This window comes from Bidens hawaiensis, unplaced genomic scaffold (assembly GCF_021521415.1).
Source record: "Bidens hawaiensis isolate Kalapana, Puna unplaced genomic scaffold, B.hawaiensis_p1.1 tig00033484_1, whole genome shotgun sequence".
Lineage (NCBI taxonomy): Eukaryota > Viridiplantae > Streptophyta > Magnoliopsida > Asterales > Asteraceae > Bidens > Bidens hawaiensis.
This window is the reverse complement of record NW_027495733.1, coordinates 8163-20185: the sequence shown is the minus strand read 5'-3', so window position 1 is coordinate 20185 and position 12023 is coordinate 8163. Positions and strand designations below refer to the sequence as shown.

The 12023-nt window shown below is 37.2% G+C and overlaps 2 protein-coding genes across 2 annotated transcripts; one reads left to right on the top strand and one right to left on the bottom strand.

Annotated features, from left to right (window-relative positions):
* Positions 1–3027: 3027 nt before the first annotated feature.
* Positions 3028–8154, top strand: LOC143584885 (uncharacterized; the record flags this gene model as incomplete). The annotated part of the gene is made up of 4 exons (XM_077066816.1): positions 3028–3367; positions 3616–3681; positions 7687–7859; positions 7960–8154. Coding segments are annotated over 4 exons (774 nt in total), but the record flags the coding sequence as incomplete, so codon positions are not given.
* Positions 8123–11543, bottom strand: LOC143584881 (uncharacterized). Its single transcript, XM_077066813.1, has 8 exons — positions 11207–11543; positions 9762–9867; positions 9578–9670; positions 9287–9482; positions 9032–9210; positions 8755–8951; positions 8499–8662; positions 8123–8414 (listed from the first exon to the last, which is right to left on the bottom strand). Exons 1-8 carry the CDS (start codon positions 11541–11543, stop codon positions 8256–8258), a joined length of 1431 nt encoding a protein of 476 aa, XP_076922928.1. The 3' UTR covers positions 8123–8255.
* Positions 11544–12023: the final 480 nt, after the last annotated feature.

Below are 12023 nucleotides of genomic sequence, written 5' to 3'. Positions count from 1 at the left end.
GTGTTCACTTCCATAACTCTTATGGGTTAACTAGAACTTTTTATATATCATTTTGACGTAAATTTTGAAAATCAATGGGTTCCCGTGAACCCGGGGAACCCGTATTGGATCCGCCCATGTGTAACGGATCACTTGTTCCCATCTTAAATCTTGTTAGCTAGCTTTATAAAATCTAGCTTTTCAAGGAAAAAAAATAAGGTTCATAAATTCTTTATTAATTTCATTTTATTAACAGTTACTTTAGGATTACAACCACAAATCAAGTTTATTAATTAGTTTTGCAACTATAGCTCATAAGGTTATATTTAAGTGTATTTTCTTATAACTATCATGATGTTCTCTCTTCTAGTAAAACTCATCAAATTCTTATATAAGTTAACTCGGGTTGACAAACAACTCGTTACAATATGGCATGGTTTGCAAGTGATGTGCAAACCATTATTAACATCTAGACCATATAAGCATATAACAGTCGAATGGGCAAGATGCCACAGCATAATAGGAAAATATTGTCAACGTGCTACAATATAGATTTATTAGGTTGCATACGGATATTCTAATTTAATAGCAATAATTTTCAAAACTATTAATGAGGCTATTAGGTTTAATTGTTAGTATTCAAACGTTTAGTTGTTAATAATAATATTAGTTCTAAATTTCTAATATAATTGTGTTTGTTTTTGTATGTTGGATTTGGCTAAGATCGATATGGACTTAAAACATAATTTGGATTAAAGATAAGTTTGGGCTTGTGCTTGCTGCAGTTGGTGATGAGCATGTAAGCTAGTGCGGTGCTGAATTCATCACTGCGTTCTCGGGTTTAAAATACAAGGAAAAAAAATGATAAGATTGGATAGAGAAGAAATGAAAAGAAATTATATACTTAAAAGATATTCTCGAGTTAAATGAAAGAAAAGAAAATAAAGTGTTTATTACATTCTTGAGTTAGATTGGAAGGAAAAGATAGGAAAAAAAATTTATAACTTTACAATTATGTCCTCATGGCAACATGAAAAAAATAATTAAAATAGGGTAAATTGGTAATATGGTAATGAGATATAAATTTTCCTTCACAATCCGACCATATTTGGCAGGAAAGTTTTGAAGGAAAAAAGGTTTAACTTTTCTTTCCATTCTATTTCTTTTCTTTTAATGAAAAAACTCAAGAATGAAAAAAGAAAATTTTTCTTATCTTTTCTTTTCCAATCCCTTAAATAAAAAACTCAAAAATGCAGTGCATGAGTTGGGCTTAAACTTGTGCTCGGGCGTATTAAATGAAAAGAGAGCATCTCAGTTAGGGGACGGGTTTTATGTGCGTTAATGGAGTTCTCGCATTCTGTTCGACAAGGATTCTTCTCCACATCAGATGATTGTGATCTCGCTTGCCGCTATCAATCTCCATGTGCTCGGTTTCATAATCTGATTTTTCTCCAACTTTTAGAGATCTTTCATCTTTATCTACGTGAGGTTCCGTTGTATCAATGATTTTGTTTGTTCTTTGTATTTCTAGTTATAATTCCCTATATCAGATCATCAATTTGAGGATTTGAAGCCCGTTCTTATTGTTTCATCTTGTTTTTGTTTGTATTATTTGCTTTCTTGACACAACGTTTTAGATAAACATTTGTGGTTGATAATAAGATTTTGATTTACCATTTTTGATATGTTTTCGTTGATATTAAAAACGGGATGTGTTATTCATACACCCTTTACAGGGTGTGCGTGAATAATCATTGCCATTATAAACAGTAAACAAATGTCAATAACACTGATTTGTTTAATAGTGTAAACACTGATTTGTTTAATAGTGTAAACAATGCGACATTCGAAATTTTCATTTAAATTTTAAAAATATTATAAAAACTTTTATTTCTTTTGTTGTATCTTTCTTTCGTGTCATGTGTGTGTCTCATCTGGCCCTACCACGAACGGATAAGATTATCTGATTATGCAACGACGTCGTAAATATCTAGTTTCACTTGTATCATTGAATGTAGAAAGCTAGGTAGTCAATACCCCTTAACTTTGATATATGTTCAAATTACATCCCTTATAATTTACAAACCGACACTTAAGCCCTACATCTTTTGTAATAATGACACCCACATTATTTGTTTTAGCAAAAGTAATAATCCTAGATCTTCTACCAATAATTAATAATCATTCCAGAATCCATAATGTATTTTATATTTTCAGATTATAGAAGTGGCTATGTTAAAAAGGTTTATAAAGTTTAATCGTTCATCTACACTTTTTAATTTTTGAAACATACTAGAAGTTGGTGTAAACGAGTTGAGCCAAGCTTCACTAGGCTCGAGCTCCGATCGCTCCAGAATCTTTTTCAAAAGATCGAGCTCGGCTCGTAGTCGTTTTCTAATGATCGAGTTTTGCTTGTTTATTATTTATTAATTAATTTATATAATTTTTTTAATTATGTTTATATATTTTGAGAAAATCTTAAACAAGCCTATACTCAGCATGAACCCGTGTAGTTCCTTAAATGAGCCTAAGCTCCGCTTGAACCAATGTAGTACCTTAAAGAAGCCATAGCTCGGCTCAAGCTCGACTATGCAGTGTGAAATAAATACATAGAAGCTCAAAAGAAGTAAAACCTAAAAATACGTATGCTCGTTAAGGATTGAGCTCGGACTCGATAACTAAACGCGTTTTATTTGAGACTCAAGCTCTACTCGAGCTTGAAAATGCTTAGCTCATATCGAGCTTTCTATTGATCAAATCTCGAGTACCTCGAAGCAATTCAACTCATTTTCACCCTTAGAAGTTCCATCGGTTTATATATTTTTGATATAATAATAATAATAATAATAATAATAATAATAATAATAATAATAAATCACTATTATCATATAAGAAATTAAGAATACCTATAATCTTGTTAGAAGATGGTGTTTAATGTATAACAAAATAGAATAAGAGGGTGAAACATGACAAACATATAACTAGTAGGCACCCAAAAGATACCTTAAATCTTGTCACTACATGATATCATCAAAATTCAACACTTAAATCAAACCAAGATTCCTCTTTAAGATATCCAACAAATTGCTTCTAAACACTCCTACTTCTGCTCACATCTTCACTCTCAAGACTCACCAACTCACTACAAGTTGTTCACTTCTGCCCAAAACCCTTTATCCTTCATCTGGGTTGCCATTTTTTGGTAAAAAAATCAAGGGTTGTTCATCAGTTTGGAGACTTTCATCTGGGATTGAAAGATCAAGCATCAAATGTTCATTGATTGAGGCACCTGTTTTGTGGGCTGGAAGAGTTTGTATATTTTATGCTTTGTTGAAAGCTGGCTTGGCTGGATCTCCTTCTAATCCACTCTCAGTGTCATCCACAATAGGTTCCTCATCCTGTCTTTTTATTTATTATTATTATTATTATTATTATTATTATTTTAGATGATGCATAACACTTAGTACATACAAACATAGATTTTGCTGTATTGCTTATTTGATCTTGATTTAATGTTTGATTTTTTAGAACTATAATGCATCATTTTATCCCATTAAAAACCCTAGTTTTATTATTATTATTATTATTATTATTATTATTATTATTATTATTATGAATTTGTTGATGATTTTGTAGGGCTTGAGACTGAAGGTGATGATTTGGGTTTCTCCAAATGGTTTGAAAAGTTCAAACAAAACCCAGGTTTGTATAATTACAATTTACAAATGCCATGTAATCTGTTATAGTTTTTAGTTACAATTAATCAATCAATCATACCTATTGGGGTCCCACCCATAGCAAGCTATAAGTAGGGTCTGGGGAGGGTGGGATGTAGGCACACTGTACCTCTATCCAGATGGGGTAGAGAGGTGGCTTCCAGGGAGACCCTCGGCTCTAAAAAAATATGTTTGAGGGGATATAGGAGGAAATTAAAGTTTAACAATAATATAATTAGTAATAGCCCGGAATAAAATTAGAACTACTAATAAATAAAACTATATAATATATGACATTAAAATAGCATAATGGTGTGCGACCAAGATAAGGTAAACAGTAGCTCCTTTAATAATTCATATCGCCCTAAAAATCCTTAGCTTTAATTCTACGTCTCCAAGAACTCCTATCCTCAACCATGTCTCCTGAAAGGTTTAGGTCTACCAGATCCTGCCTAATCCTCTCATCCCAAGTCAATCTAGGTCGGCCTCTACCCATCCTCCCCTCTATAGTAATGTTTTCTACGATTCTAACAGGGTTCGTCGTCTGTCTTCTCTTCACATGACCAAACCATCTGAGTCTCCACTCTCTTATCTTGTCGGATATGTTAGCTACCTCTAATCTCTCCCGGAACACACCGATTCTTATTCGGTCTAACCTTGTGTGTCCACACATCCAGCGTAGCATTCTCATCTCTGCTACCTCCATTTTCCGTGCTTGTGTCTTCTTGATGGCCCAACATTCTGTTCCATATAACATTGCGGGTCTGACAGCCACCCTGTAAAATTTTCCCTTTAGTTTAGATGAGAATCTCTTGTCACACAATATGCCTGTGGCTGCTCTCCACCTACACCATCCTACCTGGACTCGATGGGCCACATCACTGTCTAATTCCCCATCACTCTGAACAACTGATCCTAAATACTTGAACGTCGTTACCTGCGGGACCACTTGCCCGTCAATGGTGATCTTGATATCCTCATTGTCAATTACCCCACCAAAGTCACAGTGTAAGTACTCTGTCTTAGAGCGACTAATCTTTAAACCTTTTGTCTCTAGGGTTGTTCGTCATTCCTCTAGCCTCATGTTTAGATCTTGTTTTCTATCAGCAACTAACACTATATCGTCTGCGAACATCATGCACCATGGGATTGTCTCTTGGATCGACTTTGATAACTCATCTAAGACTACTGCAAAAAGAAACTGACTCAGCGCTGACCCCTGGTGTAGGCCTACCTCCACCGGGAAGAAATCAGTATCCCCCACGGGCGCACGGACACTTGTTGCACTCCTGGTATACATATCTGTATATATTTCCTCGGGACCCCTCTACCCTCTAGGCATTCCCAGAGCACTTGGCGTGGCACACTGTCGTACGCCTTTTCTAGGTCGATAAACACCATATGAAGGTCACGCTTCTTCTCCCTATACTATTCCATCAATCTTCTTAATATGTGTATTGCCTTTGTGGTGAAACGGCCCGGCATGAAGCCAAATTGGTTCACCGTAACCTGAGTTTCCCGTCTAAGTCTAACCTCAATCACTCTTTCCCATAGCTTCATAGTATGGCTTAGTGGTTTGATTCCTCGGTAGTTGCTACAACACTGGGCGTCTCCTTTGTTCTTATAGATAGGAACTACGAACTACGACGCTGCTCCTCCACTGGTCTGGCATCTTACCAGATTCTAGTATAATATTGAACAAAGTAGTTAACCACATTATTCCTTCTTCTCCCAGACCCTTCCACACCTCGATGGGTATTTTGTCTGGGCCAACCGCTTTAGCCCTTCCCATCCTTCTAAGTGCGGTCTACACCTCTTCCCGTGTGATCCGTCGGCAGTAGCAGTTATTCGGTTGTTGTCGTTGAAAGGTTGTGTTGTCATCTTCTTCTTGGTAAGCTCTCCCATTGTTAAAAAGGTTATGGAAGTAGGTTTGCCATCTTAGCTTGATTTCTTGCTCCTTAACTAGAACATGTCCCTCTGTGCCCTTTATAAACTTCACAGGCCCTAGGTCTTGCCTTCTGCGCTCCTTGGCTTTTGCAATCTTAAACATAGCATGTTCCCCCTCTTTTGTTTCTAGACGTTCATACATTCGTTTATAGGCCGTGTTCTTTGCTTCCGACACCGCCTTCTTCGCCTCTCTCTTGGCTGTTTTGTAGGCCTCCCTCAATTCCACTTGCTCCTCCTCTTGTGTGCACCTCAAAAGCTCCCTAAAACTTCTTTGTTTGTCCCTTATCTTGTTTTGTACTACCTCATTCCACCACCAAGACTCCTTACGGCCACCTGCCTTTCCTGTTGTGACTCCGAGGGTCTCCTTTGCTACTTGAATAATCTTTGACGCCATAGCTTCCCATATTTGCGTTGAGTCCCCAGTTGGTCGAGCCACTGTCTGCAACATGAGTTTATCCTTAAACAGTGTTAGATTTTCGTCCTTCAAAATTCCCCATCGAATTCTCGGTGTGCATTTCTTATGTCGGACAATCAGCCTATTTCTGAAGCCTATATCCGCCACCAGCAGACGATGTTGAGACACAACCGTCTCCTCGGGAATGACTTTGCAGTCCTTCCACCAAAGTCGGTCTCCTTTCCTCATCAGAAGGTAGTCGATTTGAGTGTTTCGCCCGCCACTGCTAAAAGTGATCAAATGTGAATCTATTTTCTTAAAGTACGAATTTATAATACCTAGGTCGTGAGCCACCGCAAACTCTAGGAGATCTGTGCCGGTCTCATTCCTATCACCAAATCCAGAACCCCCATATACTGCTTGAAAACCATCGTTAACCTTACCGATGTGTCCATTAAAATCACCTCCTATACAAATTCTCTCACCCCTAGGTATTCCCCCTACCACTGCATCTAGGCAATCCCAAAATTCTCTCTTTTCCTGATCCTCTAATCTTACATGAGGCGCGTAGGCGCAAACTATTGCCACTACCTCCTCTCCTAGTACTAATCTCAACACCATAATCTTGTCATTATGTTTTATCACCTCCACCACACTAGTGTGTAGTTCGTTAGCCACTAGAAACCCCACTCCATTCCTAGCTCCATCAGACCCCGAGTACCATAACTTATACCCATTACACTCGGCTCCTCTATGTCCTTTCCACCTAGTCTCTTGAAGGCACGCTATCTGCACCTTACGTCTTTTAAGCACATCCACCAATTCGAGCAACCTACTACTTAGTGTTCCTACATTCCAAGAAGCCAGACGCAATATATGCTCCCTATCTTTACCCTTACCTATACCCCTCGATTCAGGACATGGTCTCAAGTCATAATCATGGTTCCTACGCTCTATGATTGCAACTAATCACACACACAAGCAATAAAACACCCAATGTGAATAAGTAAGACCGCGTATTGCGAGTCAAAGAATACCCAGTCACATACAAACGCACAACTACGGGCCCGAAAGTGTTCCCCAATAATAATAATGATAATAATGATAATAACTAATACTGAAAGTTAATAATAATAATAATAATAATAATAATAATAATAATAATAATAATAATAATAATTGGAGTTTAAGGAAAGCTAAATCGCTGGAGAACACAGATCTGTTGGTTGCCTATCTTGCCGAACTGTTGCCGGAAATAAGTTATTTGTTATTTCCGGCGAGTTCACCAGATCTAAATGATTTTCGGCGAGGTCACCTAAGAAGAAGAAGAAGAAGGCGTGAGAACAGAAGAAGGCGTGAGGAGGTGGTGCTGCGGTGGTCCACTACGTAGAGGAGGTGTTGCTTCGGTGGTCCGGTTATTAGAGAAGGTGTTTCTGTGGTGGTCCGGTAGGTAGGGAAGGTGTTGCTGCGGTGATCTGGTAGGTGCTACGGTGGTCCGGTAGGTAGGGAGGGTGGTGTTGCGGTGGTCCTGTAGGTAGGGGAGGTGGTGTTGGGAGGTGAATTTGTATTATTTCAATTGAACCATAGTTTTTAGTTACAATAAATCTAATTATGTTATAGAAAGCTAAATCTTGTTTTTAATACTGGTAGAGAAAGAAGCAGCAGATAAAAGAAAACTAGTTAGCAAATGGCACCCGACGACAAAGGGTACCCTTAGACGAAATTACAGAGTCCCTTCAAAAATCGAAGGACGTCGGCTTCTAAAATCCATTGCTTCCTTACTCTCAGACGACGATACCTTCAGAGACGCCACCTCACACAAGGTTATTTATCAACTGGCTTTTATGCACTAATGCACGCTAATGAACTAAATGTGATTAAACAAGCATATCCAGTAAGTCTAATAAGTCAAATGCCTTGCAGGGTTGTCAAATCAGAAGAGAAAGCGCTCATGGAGAAAGCGTATGCTGCAACAATGTACGAGCTTTGTTCGATGAACTCCCGACACCACATTTGGTTGTTGAGATCACTCCTTTTCCAGCAGGCCCGCTTAACGAAAGTGATTATGCTAGGGCGGAAAAGTTGGAAAAGGTTCTTAGATCCGGTCCTTCTGTCTGATCATCTTGTTGTATGTAACATAATGTACATATTCATCATCTTTTAATCATCAAAATTTGAACTTTGCTAAAGATTCTTATAATATTACAAGTTGTTAACTGTTATGTGAATGGGTAGAAGTTTGAAAAAAGCAGGCTGCCAAGTAGGATGTAAGCTGCACAGTAGCCCCAAATCAAGTATCCCCAACCCTTGTGAGATATTATTACATATGAAGCAAACCAATATATTGGTGGGCTTGATGACAAAAACCTTGTAGCAACCTGTAATGGATTATCATTATATTATTACATATTTTATATAACCAGTCTTATGTATTATTATATACTTAAAGCATTAGATTTGACCTGAACATGCATGACAAAAAATCCTGTGGCCACCATAAACCCTAAGTGTAGGACAAACGGTACGATGATAATCGAATATTTGTCAATCGATACGTTATGTATGGGGCGTGCAATAGAGCGCACTTCTTGTTTGCTCTGTTTTCTTCTTCTAAGAGGATGATCTTCTGTTTAAAGTTTAAACAACAATAATCAAAATAGATTCTCTTTATATTACTTAACTTGCAGAATTCATGTTTTGGTCCTTTTAGATGTATACCTTGACTTGCTGTATATGCTTGTGTACCCGAGAAAGAATCAGTTTTCGGGTCAACTTGAAAACCGAGTGAAAGGAAAACCTCAGGATGTAGCTTCACATAGTGTATAATTGAGCAGACTGCAATGGAGAGTATTGGTGATGCAAGAAGGAAATTTGGCAACTGTTTGAACTGGAAGTATTTTAGAAAACCGACGCCCCTGACATCAAAAGTGATTATTAACAAACGATGTGTCCATGCTAGTCGGTAATTATCAAAAGTTTTAAAACATTAACGTACCAGTAATGACTTTGAATAAAATTGTAAAGCAAAGGAATCTTAGCTTTACACCAAGGTCTTAACCTATCTGGATTGCGCCCATCACACAGATTGTAGTATCCGTACGCTTGAAAAGCAACAAACGGGACGAATACAAACAGGCAACGCAAAATTCCAGATATAACAACCCGAAACGTCAACTGCATAGATATGATAATAAATTGCATAAATATAGAAGCATGTAAAAACATTAACTAGATCAAGAAACAAGCTTACAAATGTGTTCTTTTGAAGAAACAAAGCATTATAAGCGCGATGCATGGTTTGAAAACCGATATACCCTGCATTTAGCACCCCGTTTGATCTTGCGCAACCAGAGAAAGCAAACCAGATTGCTGCTAAATTATTTGAACCCGACAGTAGAAAGTATAGACCGCCTATAGATAATAACGCATACAAGCTCTCAGAGTAACTGCAAAAGCAAAATACTGGTTTTGTATCACAAATTCACAATCGGAAGTATTATTTTGAAAATTGAATATTAGAAGTTAAGATAAAGGGTCATACATAGATGAATAGAATATAGATGCTGGATTGAAGCAAAATAAGATTGATGCTCTCAATGATGCTTCATGATTCTTTAGAACAATTAGAGAAAGTCTATAGCCGGAAAGAAAACAAGAAAACCATCAGGGAAAGAAATGCAAAACAAAAGATGCTTGATGCAGGGTTAAAAGTTAAAAACAATTACCTGTAAAGAAACAGTGCAGCAAAAACAAATGAGATGTTGCTAATAAAATATCCAGACAATGCTAACACGGCTCTATGTCCAACAAGGGGTATTAACGGCTTAAAAACTGCAAATTTCACATAGCTTACATTACATAATTAACATGGAAAAACAAGCTACCAGTAGAATCTCACTCATAGCAGACTTATTTGTAGGTCCAAATTAGATAATTACACAGCTTTTGACATGTATGGTATAACTGTTCCGAATACTATAAAATGTAGCTACAATAATCCGAACAAAAAACCAAACTTACTAATAATGATAGTGGCATACAATGGTGAGTAAATTATGGTAGCAAGGAGACGCGAAAAAGTAGCATTGACCCCCTTAAACGTACCTATACACTCCTAAAAAAATCTATACACCAAGACAACGTTATACTACTATTCTCTCCATTCTACTGTAAAAGATCCAAACAAGAGAGCCCGAGAAGTGGTCCGGTCTGACTTTGCATATCAAACAGGTTAAGATTCAGCTTAGAATAGGGGTTCTAAACTTCTTTGAGAAGAGTTGTTCTTTGCAACAAACCTCAATACGGCAATACTTTTATAAGTTGTAACAAGTACTACAAATAAAATAACGACAGTGTTAAAACTTCAACAAAAATTCATATAAATGTAGCATATTATTATAGCCTTATAGGTTATACATCGTAAGTCAAAGCATTGGTCTTTCATAGTTTCATTTTACTAGAGGGAGTAAAAAGCCCACGTTCAGTCACTGATCATGTCACGAAAAGGCGAGAATCAACCTTAGTTTTGAAGTTCATAAGTAGGAATTTGATCCCAAAGTCATATCATGCATCTTTAGCAGCATATATGGAGTGTAACTGTGTAAGACTGCACTATCTCTCCAAAACTTGTAATGCAGTTTAACTATGAACAATTATAAACTCTTAACTGTTTATGCTTACAGAAGAGGCAACAGCCGAACAGTTAACCGAAAATTTGTTTACTCTCGGTTAACCGAAACCGAACCAAACCATTCATATTTTCATACATATCTAGCTTTTACACCGCCATTTCATGTATTTCTAAGTATAAATTATAGCCCAAGTGTGGTTTCGCTTAATAAACGAAATCAACCAAACCAAAAACCGATTGGTTAACAAAATAGATTAACTGAAGACTTCGGTTTTGGTTTCGGTTTCAGTTTAGGCTAATAACTGAACCGAACCTAACCGTGCAAACCCCTATTTATGTCTCCAAACTCCAAAGTTTAACCAGACTAAAGCTAAGAGACAAAATGCTGAAAATAATATACAAGCACAATAACAATTGGCATTATCACCTTCCATTTCTACTGTTTTGTAACAAATTAACAAACTTTAATGCACAAGATCTCATACATTGCACTACACTTCAAAACCCTAATATTAAAATTAAAAATTAAAACAAACTAACCTGTTTGAGACAATAACCAAATACAAAACGGAAGCAGAGGCAAGAAAGCATAAGTCTGCTCATACTCATACCCACATTCAGCTATTCCAACGAAGTACACGCTGTCCCACACGACGCCGTTTTCGATTGCGCCGGCGATGCGAGGAAACCGGAAGGCGGCGGCGGTGGTGTTGGTACCGGTGGAAGCTAGACAACTAGGGTTAATTGAAGCTGAGGTGTCGTATGGGTTAACGATTGATCTCCAGATAATAGTTAGGGTTAGTACAAGGAGTCTTGATCCAATTGCTGTTCGAATAATAAGAGAAATTGGAGATGATGATGATGCTGCCGCCGCCATTGTTAATTTGGTTTAGTTTAGATTCGTTACCATATAAGACATAAGGAAGAGCTCCGGTATCGATCTCGAAAATTTAAAATATTTGAATCGATATTGGTAACGAAATGTTTGGTTAAGTATCGGTATTTTGTTCAAAATTTAGGAAATAAATACCGGTACCGTGCCGATACTGAAAACTCAAAACCTGGTACCGGTACCAAACACGCACATCCCTGCCACTACACACTGATGTCGAGTACGAGTATTATACTTATTGGAGCTTCAAAAGGTGGGTCGGTGACATCAAATGTCGCTACAACTGGCAGAGTAGTACGTTTAATAGGTTATTACCGATCATTATTTTTTAATGGGTTGTATAAGAGCATTCTCAACCTGTCTCATATCTTATTTCTATAATTACCCAAAAAAACTACATTTTTCTCTCATTTTTATTAAATAATATTTTTTTATATATCTATCCTTACAGTTTCTCTCTTCTCT

What these genes read in the sequence shown, in the direction of transcription:
- LOC143584881 (XM_077066813.1), bottom strand. Translation starts at nt 11,543, where the DNA reads ATGGCGGCGGCAGCATCATCATCATCTCCAATTTCTCTTATTATTCGA. An exon ending in TTTATTCAAAGTCATTACTG is followed by an intron (nt 8,952 to 9,031) that starts GTACGTTAATGT and finishes TTTTGATGTCAG; the next exon opens with GGGCGTCGGTTTTCTAAAAT. An exon ending in AGCATATACAGCAAGTCAAG is followed by an intron (nt 8,663 to 8,754) that starts GTATACATCTAA and finishes AACTTTAAACAG; the next exon opens with AAGATCATCCTCTTAGAAGA.